Source organism: Ambystoma mexicanum, chromosome 13, assembly GCF_040938575.1.
Source record: "Ambystoma mexicanum isolate Mex_15411 chromosome 13, UKY_AmexF1_1, whole genome shotgun sequence".
In the NCBI taxonomy this organism is placed as follows: Eukaryota; Metazoa; Chordata; class Amphibia; order Caudata; family Ambystomatidae; genus Ambystoma; species Ambystoma mexicanum.
The window spans coordinates 127,158,917-127,186,085 of NC_090938.1; the positions used below are offsets into that span (position 1 = coordinate 127,158,917).

General features: G+C 44.8%; 1 protein-coding gene across 2 annotated transcripts in view; it reads right to left on the reverse strand.

The window, feature by feature from the left end:
* MAPK14 (mitogen-activated protein kinase 14) overlaps positions 1-27,169 on the reverse strand; it is a 376,319-nt gene that overhangs the window by 58,817 nt on the left and 290,333 nt on the right. Inside the window, exons 9-10 of one of the 2 annotated variants that reach the window (XM_069633433.1) lie at positions 4,871-4,950; positions 3,773-3,851 (exon numbers count right to left, since the gene is read on the reverse strand). In XM_069633433.1, coding sequence (XP_069489534.1) covers positions 3,773-3,851; positions 4,871-4,950 — 159 coding nt within the window. Of the gene's footprint in view, positions 1-3,772; positions 3,852-4,870; positions 4,951-9,604; positions 9,685-27,169 lie in introns of both variants that reach the window. The other variant, XM_069633434.1, reaches the window with a different exon arrangement.

Genomic DNA, 27,169 nt, shown 5'->3' on the forward strand with positions numbered 1-27,169 from the left:
TGCCTTTCCACGCACGTTTTTTGGCACGAGAAAGGGAGTCTGTTTTATGCGCTGTGTCAGAAACTGACTTGTGTGTCTGTTTCCGAAGCCTGTCATGCGGCGAGCGCAATGACTTGGAGGACAGGGATGATTTCAAGGACCTTTCCTTTGACACTGCGTGGCTTTCAGCGGTCGATGGTCAGCCGTGGGATGTGTGCTTGGTGTGGCGTGAAGTGTGCAAGCTTGGGTCGCCGGGTATAGTCCCCATAACAGGACCGCCGGCCTGCTGAATGTAGTTGTGGGCTCACATGTGGGAGTCGAGGGCTCAAATGTGGAAGTCTGTCGCATCCCGTTCACCCTCGGCATCACTCAGGACACTGACGCTGCCAACACTGGAAGCTCCCTTCGCATCAATGGAGGCTTCGGCCTGCATGGCGTGGGCAGCCCAGCATTTTGTTCTACGGTCCTTCAATGTCTTTGGTCGAAAGAGATTGCAGGATTTGCAGTTCTTCTTTCGGGGGTGATTCCATGGGAGACAGTGGTTACACACACACTGTGTGTCTACCCAGGGGTACTTCCTATTGCAGGATGGACACAACTTAAAAGGTGTATTTTCTGCGATTAGTGGAAAAGGCAGCACGGCAAAGAGAAGCAAATGAGGGGAAGAGATTAGGCATTCTTAAAAAGGGGAAGAAAGTATGGCCTCCCCCCTCTCTCCCTACTATGATGGGGCGAGGCACGGTGGGGCCTGTGTTGGCCGTGGCCAGTGTCCGTCGAGACGATTGTTCGGTCATCGTCGACGATGACTCCGCCTGTCAAAAACCACTGCAGAGGATCTTGCAGCGCGCGATGGGCAGTTAGCGAAAGAATAGTAAGAAAGTCTATAACAAACTTTTTCTAATCAAAGGCATCAGCCTGAAGAACTCTGCATTCTTTGTGGCTGCATCAAATCCTGTTCGCATATATTTGAGTGTATCAAATTGTTAACACACAAACATAACTGAGCATGTCCACTGAAGATGAGCTTAGCTAGCAATTGCACTGATTAAAGCAATCAATCCCCAAAGCTCTGTGCAAGAAGCCCACGTGAAGCATGCATGAACACTCTACCCTATGATGAAAAAAAACCTCAAAACACGGACTAACTAAAAGCACAGTTGTGCTGTCCATATTCACTCCAGATGAAAATCCTGGGCCAAGGAATACAATGGTTCAATGTCTTTATAACAAATATTTATTTATTTATTTATTTATAATATGCTCATAGCCACAAAATGGCTTTACATATACAGGCAATTTACTCATATAACAGTTTAAAATACAAATTCACACAATCCATATGTTAAAAAACGGTTTTCATACAAAAATTCCCTCTGATAGATCCTTTAAAACTGTTAAAACTAGTTCATAAAATGTCATCATGTGATATATTAAGTTAATATCATTTCCTTCCAGAAGTTTTTTCCAAATAATTTCAACATTCTCAGTTGTACTGGAGTTTTTGTAGCGTAAAAGGAATTTTTTGCGGATGAATGCAAGACTCTCACAGTAACATATTAAGTGTTTGGCATTGTCAATTTCAGACATTCCACATAATCTACAATGCCTTGTATTTCTCTCGAGTCTCAATTTAGCTCCCAAGATTTCCATTGTATCACAACGATTAAACTTGAACAGAAAGTACTGTCTTACAGTTGCTGCGCTAGGGAAGGCATATTGATATTTGGGTTTCGCAGATGTTAACGACCAGTGTTCTAAAAATAAACCACTTGTAGATTTTGTGAACAAGGTAATCATGTCACGCTCCTTTGCATAGCTGTATATTACTCCTTGTAATAATTTTTTAATCTTAGTTTGCTTAAGGAGTAACCAACTCTTCGTGTTAACTGTCGCCCATTTCTCATATACGGCGTGTAATCTATTTAAAGATGAAAACTGTTTTTTGTGACCCTCCTTAATGAATATTTTCATCAGTTCAACTACAAAAGTATTGGTAGATAGCATACTTAATTTTGCATATAACATTGCTGATTTGTATTCTAAGATGTCTTTCGCAAATCTAAAGTTACATTCTAATAAGATGTATTCACATGATGTTGCACTGGGTAGCTTAAACAATGATTTTAACATTTTTCCTTCAAATAAACACATTTCATTAGCATATTTCCCTCCCCAAATCTCAGCACCATATAATCAGCACCATATAATAAGCAGGGTATTATCTTACTTGCGTATAGTAATAAAATTGTATTTACAGAAATACCTCCTTGCTTTCCTATGAATTTACTAATTGCACCAGTGTTGTTTAAACATTGAAGTTTAGTTGCTTCCTCGTGGGGTTTCCATAGGAGCTTAGAGTCGATTATGACTCCTAGGTAGCGATAACATTCAACTTTTTCAAGTCTTTCTGAGTTCAACATCCACTTAAAGTTGTTGGACCAAGTTTGTTTCGTGGTGCCCATAAAGGCCATTACTTTTGTTTTTGCAATGTTAATCTTTAGCCCATTGTTTTCAGGAAAATGCAGCAAACAGTTCAATCTTGTTTGAAGTCCTGCCGGCGTATAATCTAGCAGGACCAGGTCATCGGCATAACCTAGCCATGGTAGCTCTATTGTACCCATCTTCACTGGGTTAACTATATTTTTGTCTACCTCGTTCATACAATCGGCTAGGTAAAGATTGAACAGTGTTGCTGCTAATATGCAGCCTTGTTTTACTCCGCAAGTTGTGGGAATTGATTGGGAGAGCCGTCCTTCACCATCTAGGCGTACCCTAACTGAGGTATCAGAGTAGAGTAACTGTATCATGAACAGAAGCCCTTCTGGAATCCCCCACAGTTTCAGTTTGTTCCAAAGTTTATCTCTTATCACAGTGTCAAATGCTGCAGTAAAGTCTATGAACACTACAAATACTGGTAGCTTGCGAACATGCCACGAATATTCAACTGCTGATACTAAGTTAATTATATTGTGAGTGGTGGAAGATTTTGCTCGAAACCCAGCTTGGTAGATCGGCAAGATCTTGTTCTTCTCAATCCATATATCTAGGTCATCGAGTAGAACTTTTGCAAACAATTTTGCCGGGATGTCCAGCATCGCTAACATGCGGTAGTTACGGGGGTCTTTCCATTCTCCCTTTTTGTATATCGGCAGAATAACACTTTCTTGCCATGTTTCTGGAATCACCCCGTTCATAACGATCCATCTAAACAACAGATATAAAGCTTTTGCCCAAACTTCTGGTGCCAAATGTAAGAGTGCATTACATGTCCCGTCGGGGCCGGTGGCTCTAGATGCATGCAATTTCACTATCATGTTGACCAAAGAGAATTCAGAGAAATTGCCTACCCAGATTGCTCGTCTTGGCAATGGAACGTTTTTAGTGATCACTTCAGAGCCCAAAGTATGTGTTACGTGCACGATCCACTCATTTTCTCCCACGCAATAACAATAACAAATAAATAACAAAAACCTTTTCAGTGAAAGAAAAATAACGAAAACATTTCGATTTTTGTTCTCTTTCTTAATTTGGGGGTCACCTCCGTTTCCCCAGCTTTATAACCCCCGAACCTTTTTAATCCCTTACCCCACCACCCATATATACTTTTAACCAAAATAATGAATCTTTTTCATTATTTATTTTTCATTAATCACTATACCAATAAAACAGGTCTGATGTTGAAGTTATTCACAAACAATCAATATAACTCTGATGCGCTCTGATGGTGCAACTAAAAACAGATCTAGTAATATAAATCCCAAAACGTGTCAGTGAGAACGGCCTCAGAACTCACCTTGTGGATTGGCTCCAAGAAACACATCTTCAAAGCTCATTTTCGGCATATATGGTAGAGACTGGATATAGTTTCTTGCCTGTCAAAACAAAAAGCATTTTAGATCCACTATGGCTTCCAAATGTTAAGTTGGGTCTCGGAGCGACCTTTGCTCTGCTGTGTATCCATGACTGAAGGGTGGCTCTCAACTATGGAATCAACATGCTCAACAATGTGCAGAGGGGTGTGTTAAGCTGTTTCTCGAAAGCACCCCGACCAGGAAGACAAAGGAAGAATGTGGACAGTCTGAATAAAACCTTTCAAGGACACTGAATAAATGCATAAGGGGAGGACACGATGAACGTCGTCTCTAATAGACCTTTACGCAGAGCGAGGGCGGGTTTAAATAGGCAAAGCATCTCAGAGAATTGCCATCGAGTTGGTATTGCCTAATCAGCGGTGTATAAATCACACCTTCAAAATGATACCCAAAAGAGGAAGTTTAAATCCTAGGGTTTCCCTGCTGCAGAGACACTAGGATCTATGGTTCTGTGCAGCCCCACAGAAGAGTACATGGTCAGAAAAGAGAAGTGGAGTGCTTTCCTTAGGGGCGATAGTCAGACAGACAACAGACTCTTCTGTTTTCCAATAAGAGCATGCCCACTGAATCCCAGTGGAGGACTGCTCAGCCAAATGCTGGTCAAAGAAAGTTGCTCAGACCAGTTCGTCTTTTGAGGGTGGGTGCCCAGACATGTACTTGTGGGGAAATGGTGAGGCGGTATCGGCGTGTGAAGTGTTTTAGCGGAAGGTGTTGAAGCAAGTTGCAAAACTATGGCCTTCTTTGAGTAGGCCCTTCAACGGCAGCTTCAATGTTCTCCCATGATACGTGCAAGTATGACTTTATTTACTAACTATTCATGCCACAATGAAGAGGAGAATCCCAAGGCCCCCTTGCATGCATAACACTGGGAGATGCAGCACAAGACCCCATCATGCAATATATTATCTATGCATGCAACAATGGGACAGGCAGGCAGGCAGGCAGGCAGGCATTCCCATACTTCCCCCCCCGTCCCGCCATACAATGTTGGTGGCCAGAGTTCCCACATGCAGTCTCACCTCGTGACTGGGCATCCTGTTAATGAGATAGGAAGGGGGGGTCCCCGTCAGGCGCATGATTTGCTGAAGCTGGTTAATATCTTGGGTGCCAGGTCAAGGGCTTGTTAAACACACGGTGCAATAATGAAACACAACTCCGCACAGACCAAACTTAGTAAATGCATCTGTGCAGTTCCGAAAAATGTTTGCCACACAGCAACGAGAGGGCACGTTCTTGCATGCAAGATGAGAGCACTCAGCCATGCCCAAAAATCGGACGGTACCCAGTCATGTTCATGTATATTCCACATAGTCAAACCAACTCGTACGAAGCGGGCATGCCCCCAGGTGTAACACATAATAGTGTGCCCAGTAGTACCCCTATGCGAAAGGAACCCATGTACAATAGATGTGGGTTAAGCCATTTGGTGAACACGCTACTAGAGCGTGCCCATCAAGCCATCAACAATAAAGGGGGGAAGGGCATACAAAACCAGAAGCAGACTTGTGACATTGACAGTTTTCAGTGAGAAACAATAAAAATGTACTCGTACACAAATGCCTCACGTTCCTTTAGCCGCCCCTCACAGAGTTTTTACCCCCTCCACCCCTTCTGCCACACCCAAACAAGATGTTGCACCTACGCAAATGTAGACAATTGGTGTGTTCACTGTAACACATTTGGCCAACACGTTTAACCATACATACACAACAGTTAGTGTTCCACTTCTCGGGGCTTCTTCTGATGCACAGTCGGTCTGTCCTCCTAAACGTTCAGAGCACTTTCTTACATCTTCCCAGTGTGAGCTTGCTAAAGAATCCTCCCTTACTGAGGGAGCGTGCGAGGCGCACACACGCATACACCCATTCACACCCACAAGAGAACTGCAGCCGGAAAAATCATATCCAAGCGAGAAAGATGCATGCATGCACCCACACGAGCATGCAGAATAAACAGCCTGCATCCCAGTCTCATACTCACAGCCATGCAGACACAAAGCCCTCTCTCTGCCACACCAATGGGTTAAGAACAAGTGCCATCAGCTGGCACAGTCACACAAACACAAGTCACACCCACGGCCACGAGTTGGAATAAGTAGCATCACTAAATTGTGCGACACAAGAGATTGGGCAGAAAGTGACCACCGGGTAATGAGGGTGCAAAAAAGTTACCACACTAAGGAGCTAGGAGAGGGGTGTATGGCAAGAGTGGGTGCGTTAGCTGTACCATGCCGGGGGGCGGGGAGGGGGGGGGGGGAGAAGAGGGTGGCAAGTCATGACTAGTCAAGAGGGAGTGGCACGTCACCATCAGGAAAGAGAGTGATGCCCTACCAGACGAGGGAGAGCAGGCAGGGTCCCAGCAGGTGAAGGAAGGATGATGCAAGGGAGGGCAAGTCAAGCCCCCCACCTGCCATGCGAGGGAGGGCGAGACATGTTCCTACCAGGCAAGGGAGGTCAAGACAAGCCCCATCAAGTGACAGAGGGCTAGACAAGTCACCACCAAGCCAAGGATGGTCCAGAAAGTTATGACCAGGCGATAAGGGGTGGGCTATACAACAGTTAGAAGGATTGAAGGGTCTAGGACTGATCAGCGCCGGAGAGGAGAGTGCATGGTAACTCACAGCAGTAGAGAGATCACCATGCAAAGGGGGCTGGGCCCAAGCCATTACAAAGAAAGGGCAAGCGACAGGCCACGCCACTTAGGGAGGAAAGAAATCAAGAGCCACACAAGGTAACCACAGCAAGTCACCACCACTCAAGGGAGGACTGCAAGTGACTGAAAGGCAAGGGGAATCTGACAACTCCCCACAAGGAAAGAAAGAGCATGCCAAATTAACACTAAAAATTGGGGAAATAGCAAGTCACCATTAGAATGTGGAAGGATGCGGCAAGATACCATGATTTAAAAAGGAGCACACAAAGTTATCAACCTACACAGGAGGTGCAGCAAGTCAGCCCCACACAAGAGCAACATTTTCCCTTTACAAGATATTGGCAATACATTTCACAGGGGAAAATGGGGTCCGAGGATAGTCACTAAAACATGAGGAAGTCAGCACCACGTGATAGGCATGACAGGCCCATACCAAGGCAAGTGGACTCCACAAGTCACTACACTGAAAGGAGAGGGGGCTAAAACTTACAACCACGTGAAAGTGGAGGCCAAGCACCACACATCACAACCACACTAGCTGAATCTTTTACAATCACAACAAAACAAGAGGGAAACTGAGACATGCAAGAAACACAAACAGTGGATCCTTCAGAAATTAGTGGTGTGCAGGCTGATCCAAATAAGCAAACCCAAACGAGAGACACGATAGTTGCCCTAGTTTGTCAAATGACCCCATGCCTTCAGTGTCAAATTTATCAAACACTACATATATTTTTTTTTTATTTAACAGATCTTGCATGCTAGGTCATAGAGAACAGTACTTCCAGATGTAAAATATAAACGACAAGCGCCAGCATGTAAGACGCGTTTTGGTAAGAAGTCAGCACTGAACAAATACAGTTTATGACCTGTAGTCGTGGCAGCTATGCTGACTCAACCTAAACATTGGGCTCACAAACCCGAGGCACACGGTTGCATATAAAACTGTGGTACATAAACATGTGACACACTGTCACACCATTATGTAAAGAGGCCAACTGCTCAAATGTTAGTCATGTAGTAACGCCCCTCTGAAAGGTTTGTGCAGTCACACATATACATATATAGGACGGCCAAGGTGCTCAGAAAAAGTGACCAGGTCTTCAGGTGCACATACATGAGAGCGCAGGAGGTGAACGCCAAACCAAACCAATGGGAAGCATGTTGAAATGTAAATACACAAGACATGAGGAAACTCAACGCACTTGCAACTACAAATGAGATAGAGATTATGAACACGCAAGCATTCCAGTCAAGGCCATACATGAGATGTGTAATCACGCATACCTCCATAAGAGTCACCCAAGTCACACATATCTCTCAAAGGTACGTGGGCGGACACCCAAAGACACAACACTAGGGGTTTAGCATACAGTCACAACAGGTGGTGACATTATCTCTCATGCATCAACACAGTGGACAATAGCAAGACTTGAGCATAACGAGGCTGTGTGAACCCTCTGTCACAGGACCAGTCTTGTAGAGCACACACTCCTCCACAGCAATTTAAGAGTCATATTGGACACGTGCTTTCTTTCAAATATATTACCAGGTTTTAGTGCACACACCAGAGTAAATCAGGATTTTCCCCCTAAATCAACAAGAAAGGCCAAAGTAGGGGGGACTGTGACCTTCGGCTCTCCAAATATTTTGGACTTAAAAACCCCCTAGTCACCGCCAGCATAGTCAATGGCGAAGGATCATGGGAGGCAAAGTCCAAAACATCTGGAGAGCCAAAGTTTGCAGACCTTTGGTCCAGAGCCTCCTCCGATTTCCATCCTATGTCGTCTCTCTCTTTTAAACCTTCAACCCTGTGTCTTAAGGATTGCAGCACAACACAAAGTGGCCTTATGTGGTAGCCTTCGATTCTGGACATCTTCCACCTTGAGGTTAGTACAGCAGAGCATGCAGGAAGGTCACTGTAGGCAGCACAGAGTTAGCAGTGCGCGGATTACATGTGCTTAGCACTACAGTCCAGGAAAGAAGAGGGGCATTGAAAGTCAAGGCCAGGGCGCACGCTCTCACATAGAGAGGACCAGACGGCACCACGGCCGACAAGTGCTTTGGCCATCAATGCAGCAGGATGAGTATTGAAGGATTCTGTCCCTTCCAATTCTAGGACTGCCAATATTAGATCAAATGCGGACATAGCCGCCAGCACATTCTTTCAGGATAGTTGACATAGGTGGCAAAATGACGAAGTAGATGCCGTGGCTGTGCTAGGCATGGGAAGCCTTAACGGTAGGGCACCCACAGCAGGCGGGCGTCCATCCCGTGGAAGTCATGGGAGGGCCCCAGCATATAGCAGGTTTGGAAGGATCATCATGTGGTAGTTGCAATGATGCCCTCCAGCACATGAGAGCAGCTGGGAAGGTGCCTTGCAGCAAGCAGTAGCAGTGCCGACAGACCTGCAACACAGCCTTTCACTGGTAGCAGGTAAATACATCTTAGCTGGCGAGAGTAAACTAGAACAGAGGAGAGGGTGCCAATATTTGACAGCCAGGGACAAACACAGCCACTGGGGTTTCTAGCTCTGGCTGCAAAGGGTTGGGGGGGCTTTTTACACAATAGATCCATGCACATATCAGTTGTAGGAATGGCGAACTCTAGGACTGGCTGTCAAGGGGGAAAAGGCAGCAGTGACTGTCAGAGCAGTCTGGAGGGACAACAGCACCTGGTGGTCAGGAGTGAAGAACTCTTAGAAAGGGGTGATGAGGGGGTGCCTTCAGCAGGTGGTGGGGCATGCATGGGGCAGGCATATGAGATACCTTCATTACATAGAGAACATGAATCAGGGCCTCTGCTGCAAAGTATGTAATGGCCAGGGCTATCAGCATGGCGTGGTGCCGCCTGCGTACAAACGCTTTGAGGATTGCTGTATCCAGTAAGGGACAAAAGAACTCCAGCCCCCCACATGCCCTTCCTCTCCATTATGGAGTGTCCAGTGAACATCTAGGCAGTACAGCTCTTCAGCATACACATAGAAAAAGGGAGCTAGAGATGAGTGCAATGCTGGGGCAGACCATCAGTGCTCGTCCGCTTGAGATCAATGTAATAAAACAAGAGCGGGGAAACAAAACAACAAGCAAAGGAGGACTCACAGACTCGGATGAGATTTTCTTCAGGAGCTCAGGCCCCGGGGTTCCAACCAGCCTCAAAATGAGCTTCAACTGATCAATGTCTAAAGATGGTACATGAAGGAAAATGGCGGGACAGATGATGGTCAAACGTGCACAGTCTCTACAGTGTGTGGGACTGATGCTAAAACTGCAGAGGATCAATCACCACACAAAGTAGACAATTATGGACACATCCAAGGACGATTGCACACACGATCCAAAAACAACCATGAAAGGTCAACAATGACTGTAGCTCTGCCAAACCATGGTTATACAACCAGCAGTGGGGCTGCCAAGCCCCTGAGATTTAGGGAACCTCACCTTGTCATGCATGGAACCTACAGCATCATTTTAGGGAAGTCATCAGGTGACAACTCGGCTAGCCCAAACCTATTAACGGCCACCAAACCCACCCTTTTCCTTCATTAGACCTTAGTATAGAAGATGACAAACTGAGCTTTACAGCTGGCATATGGATGCATTAATATCATCAAACCCCTCTGCCCCCCACCATCACCACCCCTCCTCGTGGCTAGATTCCTTCTCCCACACAAGTGCTGCATGGGTTGACCAACACACAACTGCGCAAGTTGGGACCTTAAAAGTCACCAAACTAGAGGCAGTCAACTCCTCCCCCCACCCACAACTGTAAAACATGACTTCACCGCAAACATACTTGCTAATTATGAGTCAGACACACACGCTCATATTATTTGGTTGGATGTTCAAACAGTAGAAGTCTTATGTGGGTGCCTCACTGAACCAAAGTTTCCATACTTCACCATGGACAGAATTCCCAGCGAAGATGAATAAAGTGAGTATTCTGCACATCAGGCAAGATTAAGAGAACACATGAGCACACCTAGGAAGAGAGGATTCGCCTGGTTCTCAGAAAGTTTCCTACCCCTTCTGAATACTAATAGTATGACTTGAATGGAATCCCAGCAGTCTGCATGAAGCTGTCAGATTCCCCTTTACTCTCTAAACGGCGGTCTGTCCCCCTTCCACTAGAAAGATGTGCAGAGGTAATGTCTTGGTTTCTGAAATGCCAAGTTACTTGAACCAACAAAAGAGTGGAACTAGAAAGGACACATCGTTTCAGTATTATCACTATCTAGATAGCATCCAAGTGTTCCAGTCTGAGCCAAAGTGGCCAATGTAGGCAATTAAAACAAGCTGCTGTGTGCTGCAAGCTTCAGCATCGAGATGAGAACAATCCACTTTAGCTCATTCATGAGGTTTAGGGCGATTTGGTTTCCAATCACACTGGCCCTTCTGCTCAACTTGGGACTGGTTTGGCAAATATCTTGTATATTGTGTCTTCGGGTTACTACGCAAGTGCCGCATCAGCTGTAGAATGCACATGTTGGTGGTTGCATGGCAAGGCACCTTCCTCCTGCGTTCTGGGCCAGCCATGCCCCTGGCAGCTGCCACTATGCCTGAGCTCCAGTACAGCTGCAATCTAGCGCTAGCCTGCAGTGCCCTTTCCTGGCTTCCCTTTGGAGCTTTCCTAGATGCAGTCTGCTGTGCCTCTGTGATTGCTTCCTGTTGTGGACAGCAGTCACAGTTTCCCTTTCTCTTTTTAACATGTATTCCTAGCTTGGTTTTCTTGACAGTTCTTTGAAGAGACTCAGATTTATTTGGTTTTCTATACTACCTTTCACCTAAGAAGGTTCCCATCGTGTTTTTCCCTTTTAGAAACATTGTCATTTGCTTTCCAATTATACAGAATACGACACATCCTGTTACATTAATAGAATTCCCCCTGCATCCTCAATATTAGTTAAAAATACGACTCCAGTGTTATACGCATACCACAGTCTTGTCCTTCAAGCGTTGTCCTACTGCTTATGCTCTTCAAGGCAGCTGCCCTTTGCTTTTTTGTCCCAGTGTGGATCATGCTTTGTTGTGTTGGGTAATCTTTTCTCTGTGCCTTGTTAGTTGCCTGGTAATGATTTAATGCAGATGCATGCATTACCAGCTTTATGGATGTCGCAAGGCGCTTCCCTTAAATTAATGTATGCTGGCTAATGCTATGTCAGTAATGGATGGTGTGTGTGTCCATGTTTAGGCTACCGATTAAAGTTACTAAAGGGGTTTGCTACTTACTTGTATGCACATGGTTAGCGTACGTACATGTTCTTTGCATGCGATTACACTCGTGGATTACTCTCAAATCAACCCCTGACCGGTCCTGGGGCTAAACAGACAAGAGATAGAACATGTGAAAGAAGAGACACCCTGCAAAACCGAGGACCTTGACCAAAAAAGCCAAGGCGCCACCCTTGGTAGAGTAGAGATTAAGCTGGATGGCATCAGAAAGAAAAGGAGTAAAGGCCACAGGAGCAGCAATGATCGGATCCATGAATCGCAGAAAATGCCGACAGCAAGGACAAAGAGGTGCAAAAGTAAAACAATATGATTATGCTGGTCAGTCTGTGAACAGAGAAAACAAGGGAAACAACCATACCCAATTCCCAAAATAGTCATTTTTCTTGAACAGACCAAGGATCCTTTCCAGAGTTTGGGAATGGAATGTTCTATTGTACATTTCAGTAAATGAGTAATCTGAATAGAACCAAATTCATGCAAAGAAGCCTAGTACAATACGGGACACGCCCAGACAGGATCCAGCAATCATTTTGGTGGAAGTGATACAGTTTTTGAAATAATAGTCATAGCTGGTCCCAAGCCAATATTCAGCATTTTCCCCAGTGGTAGGAGTGCAGTATGTTTTGCTTTGTGAGGCCTACTACCTTCTTCCCCCGACTGCCTCCCCTCTTATCTTTCCCACCACCTTACACTACACACAGAAATCCCCCACACCAAAGGCCAAGCCGTTGGCACATAAACACAAATCAAGCCTCTCCTCTTTAGTCCAATCGCGTTGTTCCGCATGAGCGGCTAACCAGACCCAAAGTGATGGAGTCTATCAGATCTTGGGCTCTTACCCATGAATAACATACTCCCAAGGGACTCTGGCAAATCCATGGAAAGCAGATCGGCATACGGGACATGGGTACTTCCGACATGCATCCATCGACACCAAAGGTTCCACATTAGCCTCTCCCACTGTCACACTAATGACCCCCTAGACCCACATTTTCTAACAGTCATGCACAGCAAAGCCACGAAAAAAGTGGCAGAGAGGGTTATGCAAGGCAACTTACCTTGAATTACTTTATATTATTCTAGATCTGGAATTACAGGCAAATATAGGGGAAGTGCTTAATAGCAACAGGACATAAGGAATACTTACTCACCGTAATCATATTTCTGGTGCTTGTATCAGCTTTGATCACATGCTATGCATAGACCAACATCTAGTGGAAGCTGCAGAGTATTACAGTTGTTTTTCGAAACTCGAAAAAGGGCGTCGAAATAGGGTGTGCCAGTAATACTATCCCTATTGTGACGTCCCCTGTACCCATAATCGCTCACGTGTGTTTGATCCTCAGACTGTTTTTTTCCGCCATCGTGAGCGGTCGCAAAATATAAGCGAGTCTATTTTCAGGGTACGTCGTTGAACTTTATTAAGTTAGTGTTTTATTTCACCAAAAGTATTACGTAGAATACAGACGATAAAAAGCCTCTGAAGAGTGGACCTGTAGAAAAAGAACACGCGCCGAAAAATACTACTGGAGAGGAACGCAGAGCTAAAGGAAAAAGGCAGAAGATGGGGATCAATGAATAAGCCTCCAGAAAACTACATGTGACAGGGAGCTCAAAGGTTTAGCCTGAGATGGATAAGATAAAGGGGCCCCTCGCGACACAGAACGCAGATATGCATCCCACGTCAGAAGTTAACACACACTGGAAGACCCCACATGCAGCAGCATATAACATGCACTGGGTGCAATTCTGGAAGGAAAGGTTAGATTCCAAGGGATCAAACCCCATGATAAAAATGGGAGGATCTTTCAGCAAGCACAAAAACTGAAACCACGAAGGACAAGATACATGAATGTCCCTATGGTGGGTGATTGTGACAGTGTGCATTGTGCTCCTTGTTATCCCAGTCTCTGCAGGGAGTCAGTCTCTTTAAATTTAAGGACGGTGCTGTTGTTGCTAGGGCTTGCTTTGACCTTCTGTCGCAACTGTGTTTTCTACTGTATCTGTTGCATAAAAACACAGGATAGTGCTAATTCGGGTGTGGGCAGTCCTGATCTATTTTATCTTATATGTATTCTTTAAAGCCCGGACCTTGCTCGAGAGCTACCAGAGCAATGTACAGAGAGTAGGTAGCCTGCATTTGGGCTGGCATCCTTTAACAGTAGCACAGTACTGTGAGTTGGGGTCTGAGAGTCAGTATGTGCGTCCATTGGAATTACTCATTGCTCAGGTGTTGTTGAAAAAGCCATGTTTTTAAAGATTTGCGAAATTGGTTAATTGTGGGGGCATTTTGAGCGGACATAAGGATTGAGTTCGAGAGGGGTCGGTATGTGAACAGAGAAGGATTGTTTGTGGGTCTCCTCTTTGCGGACGAGTTGATTCCAGCTGGTTGGTCAATTTGCTGAGTGAGGAGTTTGTGCCACCAGATATATGGAGCTTAGCCGCCAGGTACGCTGGTGTACTATTTGGGACTCTTATGTAGAGGATACATGCAATCTTGAACAGTATCCTGGTCTGGACAGGAAGCCAGTGTTGTTCGCGTAGGAAAGGGGTGACTCAGTCACATTTCTGTGCACCCGTAAAAAGAGGTGTGGCAGGGTGGTGGACTGCTTTTATGGGAGCCAAATGAGCAGCTGGGAGCCCAGTAAGGAGGACATTTCCCCCACTGATGTGCGAGACCACAAGGGCCTGCACTATGGTCCGGAAGTCCAGATTTTACCAAGGGTGGAGATTCAGAGAATGGGTGTTTAGGCCGTCTTGGCTATGTGTTTCTGGAAGGACAAGTTGCTGTCAATGGTGAAGCCTAAGGAATATGCGGAGTCAGAGGCTTGATCTATGGAAGTCTTTCCTTGTATTAGGAGTATTGTCTTAAGTGAGCAATTCCATCTGCATTTCTTTTTATTGTGTCAGCAGTATTAGTTGCATTAAAACTCAACTTGAAGGCAGTATGTGTGTCTGTTTCGTGGATGTTTTCCTCCTGATTATAACCAATTAAAATGCAATGTTGATCAACTTAACTATAATCAGTGTGGAATCCGGTAGAAAAAAACGTAACCACTGATTTCAGAGCCGAATATATATATAAGACAGGAAACAGTGGGAGGAGATGGTTAATGTCTTACTGGCATATGAGCAATCCAGGGAAATTGGCATAGAAAAAGGTGGGAGAAACTGCTTGATGTCTTGCCACTTTTGGGGTCTTCTGGGGGATTCAAAATGAACAGCAGAGGAGGTCAAGGCAGGGAATCACTTGTGCACGCCCATGGAGAGTTAGGAAGGTTGTACTGTGTAAGAGTCACAGCAATATAACTTCGATTGGTGCACAGGTGCAGATCCTTCAACTTGTTAAGGCCTGGGGTGCACCTATCCCCCAATAACCTGTATCACCTGCCTGTAGGTGTCTGTATACCTGATGTCCATTTCCATTAGAGTGCACCCTTAATTGTCTAGCCTTCTGGTTGCACACTATTACTATGCTCTTGCACAGTGCGCGGTTGCTTCGTTTGCGCTCTATAAAAAGCAGCATGTGCAAACAAGGCTGGAGTGAAAAATCCAAAAAGAAACACATAGGGCTAATTGTAAGGGTAAATAGAAATACATGCCGGGATCTTGAATGGAGGTAGATCAGAAGAGAAAGACCACTCATTCATACTGGACCATAACACCACATTGTAAATACCTCAGAGAAGTTAGAGTGGGACTATGAAGTACAGTTTTAATAACCGAAGATGGATCCAAACGATACCATAGAAATTAAAGTTAAATCGACAGCAACATATTACTAAAAACTCAAACTGGTACTGTGAGGAATCTGAGGGCGTCCTCACTTCTTTCCCCCATATATCCTTCTCCCAGGCGGCCGGAGAAAGGCCATTGCTATCGTATCCTGACCTTGGGCTTGATATGGGAGGGAGGATTACCTGCGTGGAGGAGACTGGGGGAGTGGGGATGAGGCACCCTTAGTTGAGACATGCTATCTACCATTACACTTTTATAAGGAGTCCAATATTCCCCAGGCCTTTGTAGGCTATTACCAGTCCATTCCCTATTTTTCCAATCTGCCAGTAAATACCAGTTAAGTACTAGGACGAGGAAGACACAAAACACAGCCATTCATCCTCCCTCTACTGATTTACACACACCGCAGAGACACACGCACAAAAGTTAGGTATTGTGACGAGGAGGAAAAAAAAAAGAGCAATGCAGAACTCCCAAAACAGCAATGAGCGGTCTAGTCCTTTTCAAACCAATCAATCTGGCGGGAGGTTTAAAAGCAGTAAGAATGGTAAAGATGGAGTTGGCTGTAGAAGCAGGTCTATGGACTGCTGGATGAGAACAGACCTCTCCGGGAAGGCAGCGTTGCAGACAGAGTGCTTGAGGATCCCGGAAAGATGCAGAGTCTATGTATCTGGAAGTGAGGCTAATGAAAGCTAGAGGCCTGTGTCGGAATACGGAACCGGCGTGACCAAGCGAAACTATGGAGTGAGGCCCGAGCTGCGAGAGATGCATTTGAAGTGTGAGCAAAGCCACGGAGAGCTGCTGAGGAGACGGAGCGAGGTGCTGCAGGAGCAAGAGAGTGCAGCAGCCGGAAGCCTCGCTGGAACGCCGTAAGCATTGACCGGTGAGTCAACCTAGGAAGGGGGACACCGGGAAGGCAGGCAAACATGTAAAACTGATAAGAAAGTTAATGAAAGCAAAAGCAAGCAAATTGAATACCGATCTGAATGAACGTATTTTGAATACTGAAAAAAATATTGAAAACCGATCTGAATAAACGCCAGTAATTTGAATACCGATCTGAGATGAAAGCAAGTACGTTTGAATACCGTTATGAAAGAAAGCAGTTCTGTGAAATCACACAGCATAAAGAGCCATACGGATATTCAAGAGTTGTACAGCTTGACAGAACAAGCATTGCCAAGAGCCATCAATAAATCGTGCAATTTGAGTGAACAGGGATTGGCAAGAGCCGTAGGGATATGAAAGAGTTGTACAGCTTGACAGAACAAGCATTGGCAAGAGCCATACAGGAACTGTGTAACTTGAGTGAACAAGCATTGGCAAGAGCCAGGAGAGTATGTGAAAGTGCAACTAGTGAATGGTGGCAAAACAAGCAATGATAAAGCATCAAGAGGATGTGAAATGAGAATGAAGCACTGTAAAGCTGAAGCAGTAGCAACGTGTATATGAAGAAGAAGCAAGTAAGGTGTGTCGGATGCGTAACCTGTAATGGGTGGAACATGTGGTCCAACAACTGCGCCTTGATCGTGTACACCCATCTATGTAAAAGCCACTTAAAGCACTCACCAAGAAGCTTGTGCCTATAAGGAAATCTTGTGTGATCTGACTGTACGAAACTGAAATCTATGAAATTGGTGAAAGATAACCAAATCAGAAGAGCTGGGAAATATTCCAAGGAATTGTGTTGTTTTGAAATTGTTGCAAGAGTTGAAAGCTTGGGGAAGAAGCTCTGAACTTCTATTTTAACAATTTTAATTTGGAAGCTGACATCCCTACACATTGTATACAAATAGATGTGAGGGCAAGCATAGGTTTAGGACACAGACAACTTTTTTGCTTTGGACTTCCTGGTACAGACTATCCTTAGTTTTATTTAGGTAGGGAAATCCCAATCTTAGCATAGGGCAAGTTAGGCCTTTTCAAACCTCTTTTCTGTTTAAATAAATGTTTATATCCAAAACGTTTAACTCAGTTGTCTGTGTCTACTCCATGATGCCTCCACAGTACCCATGTCTACAAAGTATTTTAATTATGAGTAAAATGGCTACATAGTGGTTTAAATTTACTAAGGTTGTGTTGTCATAGTATTGCCCACTCATAAACCAGGAAGACAGCTTAGCCAGTTAAGTGCTCGCCTGCAATTTATTCCTCCAAGGTCGATCCACTAAAGTAGGTGACCATAACACAACTTATTACAGTACTTAGAAGCAACAGAAATCCAGCATGAAGCGCTTCATTAAAGCAGGATAGTATCACCACCACCAGCCAGGATAGGCATCGAGGCCCCCATTCTCTTGATACAGATCATGGCACATGTTTGAATGCTGTACTGATCAGTTTCACATTCACATCAGGCTATGAACCCAGTGTCGCTATTTCACTCTTCAGTTCAAACTAACTGCCCAGAATCCCCAGGGTTTAGCCTTCTCCTAAAATCAGCACTGTCAGTGGATTTGTGATTTAATCGCCTGCAACTTTATAATTGGTTGTACCAGGTTTGTGTTGGATTAGAATGTATCTAAGCACTCAAGTACATTTATGGTACTCCGCTGGAGGAAATGAGGAGGTGCTATGATTACATCTTGTGTGAAAAACACTGCAACAGAGAAGGGAGATGAGAGAAAAGGACAATGAGAAGCACAGTATTAGGCTGGTAATTATACTGGCAAGCAAAATCTGTATCAAAGATAATTTTTCATTTTTCCACTCAACCTTGTTTCTTCTAGTCCTTCGTGGCAATCCTTCACCTTCACTTTAGTCCTTCCTTCTAGTCATCGCCATCAAGGGTATTCGTCCTAATCTGTCTACATCATCATAGTCTTTAGTACGTCACCTACCTCCTTGTTCTTCGGTGTAGTCATCCTTTATCATAGTTCTATGGAATAGTCCTTCTCTTTTGTCAAAGTCATTCATACTAGCCCTTCTCCTTTGTCACAGTAATTTCTTCAAATCCTTCTTCGCTCTAGTCATTTGTCATAGTCTTTCTCCTTCATAAAAGTCCACGAGAGGTCCTTGTCTTTGTAGTCCATCGGCGTGGTCCTACATCATAGCCCTTCGTTCTAGTCCGTCTCTTTCGTCCTGGCCATTCGTCTTCAACAGTTGTTTGCCATAGTCCTACTCCATCAGTTTTTCATCATAGCCCTTCTCCTTCAATATGGCCTTTCAAACAAGTAATTCTCATTAATATTAATTTGTCATAGCCGTTTTCCATTGTAATAGTACTTTGTCCTAGTCATCCCAGCCCTCAGTCGTCATTGTTCATCATCATTTCTAGTCCTTCTCTTTAGACACTGCCCATCGTAGTCCTTTGTCATAGTCCCTTTACTTCATAAAAGACCTGCATTCTAGTCCTTATTCCCAGTCCTTCTCCTTCCTCTTGCACCTCCCTCCTTCTAGTTCTTACTCTGTGATTAGCCCTGGTCCATCATTTTAGTCCTCCTTCATCATAAACCTTCTCCTTTGTAATCATCCTTGGTCGACCCTTTTTTTTTTTCCTAGACCCTATCCATTGACATAGTGCTTCTGCTTGCTCCTAATCCATCATGCTAGATGTCGTCCACTTTCTTAGACAATCATTTTCTAGTATAAGTCCTAATCCTACTCCCTTCATCCCAGTCTTTCCCATTCCTCATAGGCATTCATTCTAGGCCTTAACCCATCAATTTAGCCCTCCATCATCTTAGTCTTCCACCGTCCTAGTCCTTCTCCTTTGCTTAGTCCTACTATAACAGGCACAGTCTCTCAGTCAGTCACAGTGTCCATCTCTCTTTCCCCCACTATATTTCTTCATCTATGCTTCCTCCCCCACCGCTCCCCCAATTGTCCTTCTTTGAACTTCTACTTGTCAGTGCTGCTGGCTCTCTCTTTCCATTTATTTTATTGGGGACTGAGGCACCGGGTGGGATGGAAATGGCGCAAGAGAAGACACAGAAAAAAGAAGTTTGTAATGTGACAAAGTTCCCTACTTTATCCTGGGCACTTCTAGTGGGGTAGCCAGTGGGGGGCAGGTACATCCCAGAGCTAGTGGATGTTATGGGGGGAGTATCCCCTGGTCACTGATGACATATGGCACTCAATATGTGGAGAATAAAAAATAGTTCTACATCTATCTTGAAGGGTTGTACTGTGAGAAACACACTGGCCAAGTGTTCTAAATAAAGCAACAAAGTGATGTTAAATGAGCTACCATCTCACAATAGGCAGAGGGCTTAATCAGTCCAAGTATCAGTCTTTTAAAAAACCAAACAAATGCACACACCGAATATAATCCCAAATAATTCAGAAAGGTCTGTATTTATTCATGCTGAAGGATTTAAAATTAGTAATGTCTTTAATATGGATTTTCGGTTTTCATATCCATCATCAATCAAAGAAGAAATAGCAATACTTTTCTGTCCACATTGTAGACCTTGTTTACCAATTTCAAGGTTATTCCATGAAGAACTAGCTCATACAAGATCAATGAAAAAAAAACTCAATTAAATGCCTTCATCTGTAAAGAAGAGTGTTGTGCCTGTCTAATCGAATATGTACAAACAACAAGCTATTCTCTCAACTATACTTTTCATAATGATTTGAATAAAGAATAATTTACTACAGTAAAGGTGAACCTATATACATACCGTGTACACCAATGAAAAACAATTCTACTGCAAGGGTCTAGGAGTAAGAGGCGGACACAAGCGTGCCATGTAGACTTTCATGAACAACAACAACATTGTGCTTGAGTTGGAGGAAATCCTAACTAACCCTATCTCTATGAGGGGTTTCCCTGCATCAACAAAACTAGCTAATAAAATGGTCTGTCAAAATGCCCTGTGTCCAAATCCTAACCTATCCCTCACAAGCTAAATTTAATATAACGTGGCAAGGGAAATGTATTTTTTTGGCTGCCGACCTCCAGCCAAGCTTTGCAGTTCAAAACAAAAGTTCCATAAAGGTGTAGAAAGGCAAACAAAAGTTCCACAAGACTTAAGGGTCTGCTTCCCCTACCCCAGAGTCTTTTCAGCTTTATCCAAAGGGATTTCTGTCTCTTCAATTCTCAAGATATGTTTGTCAGACCTGCCTCCGAGGCCCTGCAACAAGGAAGAATGGCCAGGACACCTTTTCCAAGCCGCCCCAGGGGTCCAGGCCCTTTGTGATTAGACCTGGCCCCAAGGTACTGCAATGAAGAAGAATACGCTGGCTCTCTCTCCCAGACTGTTTTGAGGGACACGGACCATTTTCTCAATACGCCCTTCTTGGTCCACTCTCCTTCCAAGTGGGGTAGTCAGTGTTCTCGTGTGTGTGTTCTCGTTCGTTTTCTCTCTCTCTCTCTCTCTCTCTCTCTCTCTCGTTTTCTCTCTCTCTCTCTCTTTCTCTCTCTCTCTCTCTTTTTTTCACTTCCACCCACAGCCTTGGTTTACTCTCTCGCCAACTGTAAATGCAAAGTTTGTATTTCCTCTTAATGCTCTTTAGGATATGTTTTCCCGATATGGGTCCCATACCCCCTTTACTATGCTGCTCATTTCATTTAGTGTTACTCACGTTCTCTGGGTCTCCCCAACTCTGGCCTCAGCTATCCTAGTACTTGTAGGGTGCTGGCGTCCCTTCTCCATTTGTGCTTGGGTCTCCTGTGTCTTCTCCAGTTACCTGGAGCCTTCTCCGGTGTCCTGCGAGTCTCTCCAGCACCCCAATGGTGGGCTTCCTGCGCTCCTTCAATCCCAGCTCCTGGTGAACGTACCCCCCCCCCCCCACCCCCACTCTCTCCGGGAAGCATTGTGGGATCCTTTCTGATGCGCAGCTCCCCCACACCCAAATCCGCCCGCTTCTCTGGTCGGACCTCCTTTGTGTAACCTGACAAGCCCCCGGTCTGTGCCGAGAGATAGAAGACACCACTGTTATGTTCCCTCTCCTGTTTTGAATGACAGAGGGCCAAATGGTAGATTCTAACGACTAGACCACGTGTCTTGGGTCTCAGCATTGATCTTCATTGCTCTAGTCCGCTTTCTCGTCCCACTGCCACCATTGTCTACTGTGAGACAGGCATGGTATCAAGAGACAACACAGACAAGTGAAAAACAGTTTGAAAACCTTAATTCTCAATGGTCAGGATGATGCAACGCTCAACTTGCCTCAACTCTAAGATGGGAATGTTCCCTAACGGAAAGTCTAATTCTGTCAGTCCAAAACAAAATATTGCATGTGCCGAAACCTACGCTTGTCCTCACTTTTATAGAGTAATACGGTGAATGGGATTTGACCAACTCAATAACGTTCAAAGTAAAGTTAATGTGATAATGGGGCCTTTCTGCAGCTCCCTTCCCCAGGTTTAGGGCACTCGGGATTATAAAGGTCTCTTAGATTTAACTTGACAAAGAAAAGTTCACGTGGCACACTGTTCACTTGGCAAAAGAAGTTCACTACCTTTACCTGGTGAGTCCTTTAAGCTTCTCCGCATCTCCTTTCTGTGAACCCTGAAGCCCTCTAGTTCACAATATCATGCAGCTTCTTGCTTTCAATTGGGCTCCCCTGGTCGTGGCGCAGTTGTCAGATCACACCGTCCACCCATTACAGGTTGCACAACCAGGTGCCTTATCCTTAATAGAGTTATGTTTCTTATATTGGGGGCCCTGAGGCCAACCTGGATCAATCCCCTGCCTGGTGGACACTCCAATGCTACTCTTTGCTTATTCTGGCGTCTCTGCGGCCAGGCTGGACCAATCTTCAGCCTGGTGGCCACCCCAATGCTTTTCCAACGCACTTTGCTTGTTGTCAACACTTTTCTATCAGTTTGGGATTTATGCTCCCACTTTATTTATCACACAGCTCCCCTCTATTAGGATCTCTATTTTGCTCACTTTTTGTGTCCACAAGCAGCTCCCATCTTTGCAGACACTTCCTTTCCTTACAGAGTCATTCAAGAATGTGGAATCATACACGCAACCACTCTGCCACTATGTATCCTTGTAATTCCATTTGTCAATTTCACCAGGCCAATCTCCAGTTATACACGTTCAGACTGCAACATTGCATCTTGGTTGCTTACTTCAGTACACACACTGTGTTCTCACTGTGCTTCACTCACCGGTGATGCTTTCTTCGTTCTTGGGTTAACTTCTTTGTAATCAGAGGTCAGGTTCTCCCCACCTGCCCCTCAGACACTGCTGGGTTTCTGTCCTGGCCCAGGGGAACAAGCATTTCATTTTACCTATGTAACAAGGGCTCAGCACGCCTCTATGCTCCCTTCTTTGGACGTCTCTTCTTTGCTGGAAACAGGGGTCTGTGGCCGTGCTTCTTCCGGATTCTTCCTCACCCATACCCTCATCGTCTGTTTCTTCCAGCTGGTCCTGGGCAGCCACGACTCCTCAGCACTCCTCCCAACTCGCTCCCTTTCGCCGATGGCTAGTGTTCCTTTTATACTATCTTGAAGACTTGATAGGCTCCTAGAGGGCATGGCTGATTTCAATTGCCTGACCCTGCCTGGCCTTGTTAGTGGGACATGGCCTATGAAGATGTTGAGGTGCCTCTATCTGCATCTTCTTTGTCCAAGTACCATAGTAGTGTTTCTCATAGGAAATCTGTACTTCTCTTGATTTCCTCTTCTTCATCACAGTACTTGAGTGATACTTGGGAAAAGAAGATTGTGTGTCTTAAAACAATCTATGAAGGCTGAGGGGGGAGGGGTGGTTGGGTAGGTCACGGTCAAGGAAGGGGGATACCATGTCTCTGGTCTAGGGTTGTTCTTAGGATACGAAAGTGGTATTGGTGTTAACTTTCTCTTCTCCTTTTCAATGTTAGGGTATGATGGGTCAAATCTTTTCCTTCTTATCTTCTCACGATGATAACAAGGAGGTTGGTGGTTTTGGCTCTTTCAATCTTCTACCCTCAGTAAATGAGGTTAACAGGAAAGGAAAAGACTAGGTATCAAAGTAGTTTATGATACTATAGGAACTGGGGGGTGGGGCGTGTAAATTGGTGTTGTAGTTAAAAATAAGAGGTTTGATTCCCAGAGATTTTATATTACCTTACTTTCCTTGGAGGAGGAATATTTGGTAGAAGGTTTTGGGATGAGGTAGGACATACATGGCAATACCCAACGACAGAGGGAGGGTAAGATGGGTCATGGTTAGAAAAGTGGGGATAGCATGCATCGCCTTTGGGCCCTCCTTTCCAAATTACTGAAGACCATCTACCCAGTTGATCCTCCCTCGCTTGTCCGCCCCCCAGGTTGGGATTCAAAAGCGATGGCCTTCCCCTGGCCACCAGCTTAGAAGATCCCCAGGGAGTAGGCAGGGAAAGACCATTAGGTTTTTTACAATACCTTATAGGTGTTTTCCTTGTCAGTGGTCTCCACCAGAGATGTATACCAAAAGTACATGGGGCACCTGGTGGTGGTGTAAGAGAAGGTTTTTGAGGGAAGGCGGGAGAGTGAACGGGATATGGCATTCTCCCGAAGTGGTCACTACTCTCAATGGGGTCCTGCCACACAGTACCACCCCCAGGGTGACTATTGAGTAGGTGCCTCATCTCCCTGGCCTCATGGAAAGCGGCTCCACCATCTAAAGCAGTGGCAATATCTCGGGATTCGTCACACTACCCATAAAGAAACATTGAAAATAAAAGATACAAAAAGGGAACAATAGAACAAAATCAAATATGAAGAAAGTAAATCATCACGTACATGAATATATTAAAACAAAGGCATATCAATACTATACAGTTCTCAAAGTGTACGTGCCATGAATCTTCAAGTGAGAAGAGATTGCGCTCAAATGCAGCCAATCCAAGAAACAGTTTAATGTATCGAAACATACACCTCTACAGAACCTTTGCTGCCAAATTCAGACATAATGCATGAGTGCGTTGACATCACTGAGCAACCTAAACATATGTGGATTAGGACGCAACTACGATTGCGACAATAATAGCGTTACTCAAAGACTTAAGGTAATGAGAATCAAGTTAAGTTTAGAAGAAACACATCAAATTGTGTTCCTCATTAAAATGAGCGTGGAAAACCGATGGTAAAAGCTTAATCCAATATGTCTCACAATGTAAAAGATGTCCCAGTTGGTTTGGGAGGAAAATAAAACAGTTTCATAACAGAACAGCATTACATATTTAGTAAGAGAGCGAATATTCAAGACTCTCAAAAAAGTTCGGCCATGGTGCTTTCTTTCTGTAGAACTGCCCAACGAGAGGAGAGGAATGTGTATCTTTTATAGGTAAAGTAGACCTATGTTCATAAGATCGTATATTTGCCTTTCTAAAAATATGGGCAACATGAGATAGCATAAATTGCACTACTATTGTTGCACTTAGCGTAGTATTCTAACGGAACGGTGAACAACCGATCCTTACATTTTATTTTTATTTAGCCATTTTTAGTGCGTCGAAACCCTGCAGACATCAGGGCGCAGTAGCATAGAAACAGGGACAAAGACGGACGTAGACATAAAGGTCCTGCCTCGCTATCGTACAAGTAAAGTACTTGAACAGGTGTGTCTTAAGGAGTTTCCTGACAATTCTATAGTTTGGTTCTAAGCGAATGGCCAGTGGAAGCTTGTTCCACTGCTGTGCAGCCCGCACAGGAAACGATTAAATGATGTTGTGACTGTTCTGACAACTCAGACAGGGGAATGCCCCAGTTGATTTGGGAGGAAAAAAAAACAAAACACATTTTCATAATAGAACAGCACTACACATTTACTAAGAGAGCGAACATTCAAACTTTTTATTTTAGTACAAGTAAATGGATCCCTGAAAAGGGTGCATTTATCTAGTGTAAGGGTCCAGAAGTAGGACTCTGACAGGGAGGGTTCATGGTGATTATTAGAAACTTTTATTCAGGTGCAAAAAGGAAAAGAAAACCCTATCTCAAAGAGGGGCTTCCCTGACTCAACTGAAATAACTAGTGTCAAAAAGTCCAAAGCAAAAAGTCCCAATATCCAATGTCAGAATCCAAACTCTATCCATCACACTCTAAGCTCAAACTAATTGAAAAGAGGTCTTTCTAGCCCCAAAGGAGTTGGCTCCCTTTCCATGGACAAAAGACAGTTCTGGAATCTTCAAACCTTGAAGTATTGGGGAACATCTTCCTCCCCCAGCCTTGTTCAGGCTTCTTGCAAAGTTCCACAATTGTTGGGTAACTCCTGTTTCCTTGTTGGCCCATCTCAGGCCTCCTCTCCGTCCTTGTGTCCCTGACACCGATTGGTAGACCTTGTTCCTTTTCACCAGGCACATTTGCAGAATCAAAAGGGGGGTTGGATGTGTTTCCAAACTGGTGTGGGTCCTTGACCATGGTTGGCAGACCTGGTTTCCTCCCACCAGTTACTGTGACAACAAAGACCAGCTTGGATGTACTCCCCAAGCTATGGCATCGCATACAGGCTTGGTTTACTCACCTGCCAAGTACTGCATGTACTGTTGATCACTTTCACAATTCTCTTTATATGAGTGCAGGTCCCAGACTCGCACTTCAGATTTGTAACTCGCACCAATATGTAACTGAGCTTGGTTCACTGGTTTGCCAAATATTATTCACCTCATTAGGCTTCTAGGATGTCTTTCGGCTCGTGTTTGGTTCTCAAACGCATTAATGTGGCTCTATCGGCTTACTTGCCCCCTTAGACTGTCTCTGCCACTTTACCAGGACCCTGGCACCACCCCGCATATCCGCGTACTTGGTGTGTGGTCCGCAATATTCTTTGGACATCCTGTGCGTCTGCTGTCAGCAATGGGGCTTCCCATGCTTCCTTGTCTCCTTGGTGGTTGTCGGCTCCCCCGTACTTGCTTCACTCTCAGCGGCGTAGCAGTGCTCCTCCGCGAATGCCGACCTTCTCTGCTGCCCAGCATGCTGTCCTTGCACACCGGACCATTGTGACAGCATCCTGCTCCTTGCTAGACTCCCCCCTCCGCCTTTTTGCTTCCCAAAGTGTTCTCCGTCTCACGGTTCCTCCAGGGCGGGCTTGACAATTCATCAAGTTTTTCTTTGCTTTTGAAACAGCTTCTTCCAATCGGATGTCACAAACCATTGGAATGGGCACAGTGGTTCTGGTAAGTATTCCGTACTGCTCTGCGCCTCCTCCTTGTCTCAGTACTGAGTGAGTTATGCAGTTATAACTCCCTAGATATCTTCTTCGACTCTGTACTCTCCACATTTGTAGAGCTACAGAAATACAGGGTATATGAGGGTAGGGGTGTAGAGGGAGGAGGTGAAGGAGAGGTGGGACTGTTGTAAGGAGAGGGTCTAGGGTCAGGTAATTGGCAGGGATACGGTGTTCTCCCAATATGGCTGTCACTGGTCCAAAAGGAGGTTTTCCCTCCCATGAGATCCACACGCCGAGTACCACCCCCAAAGGGACTATCTGGTAGCAACCTCACCAACCTGGCCCCATGGAAAGGGGCTTCCCTTTCAGAAGCAGCGACGACATCTTGGGCAATCAGATGTCTTTGCTGAGAATAAGTTGTAATGAAGATCTACTCCTGTGTGCGTGTTTTTCTGGTTCCAATAAATCCACTTTGGTAAAGTGTGTGTTTTATTCCATATCTTATCAATTAGAGGCTGGGGATAGCCCCTTCAACTGAATCTGAAGATCCAGATTGTTCACAATTCCTGCTAATTAGATACTAATTGTTTGACCCTGAGAACCTGGCTGTAGGGTAGATCACTGATTAGAAAACAGATGAAAGCTCTAGATTAATTAAGACTAT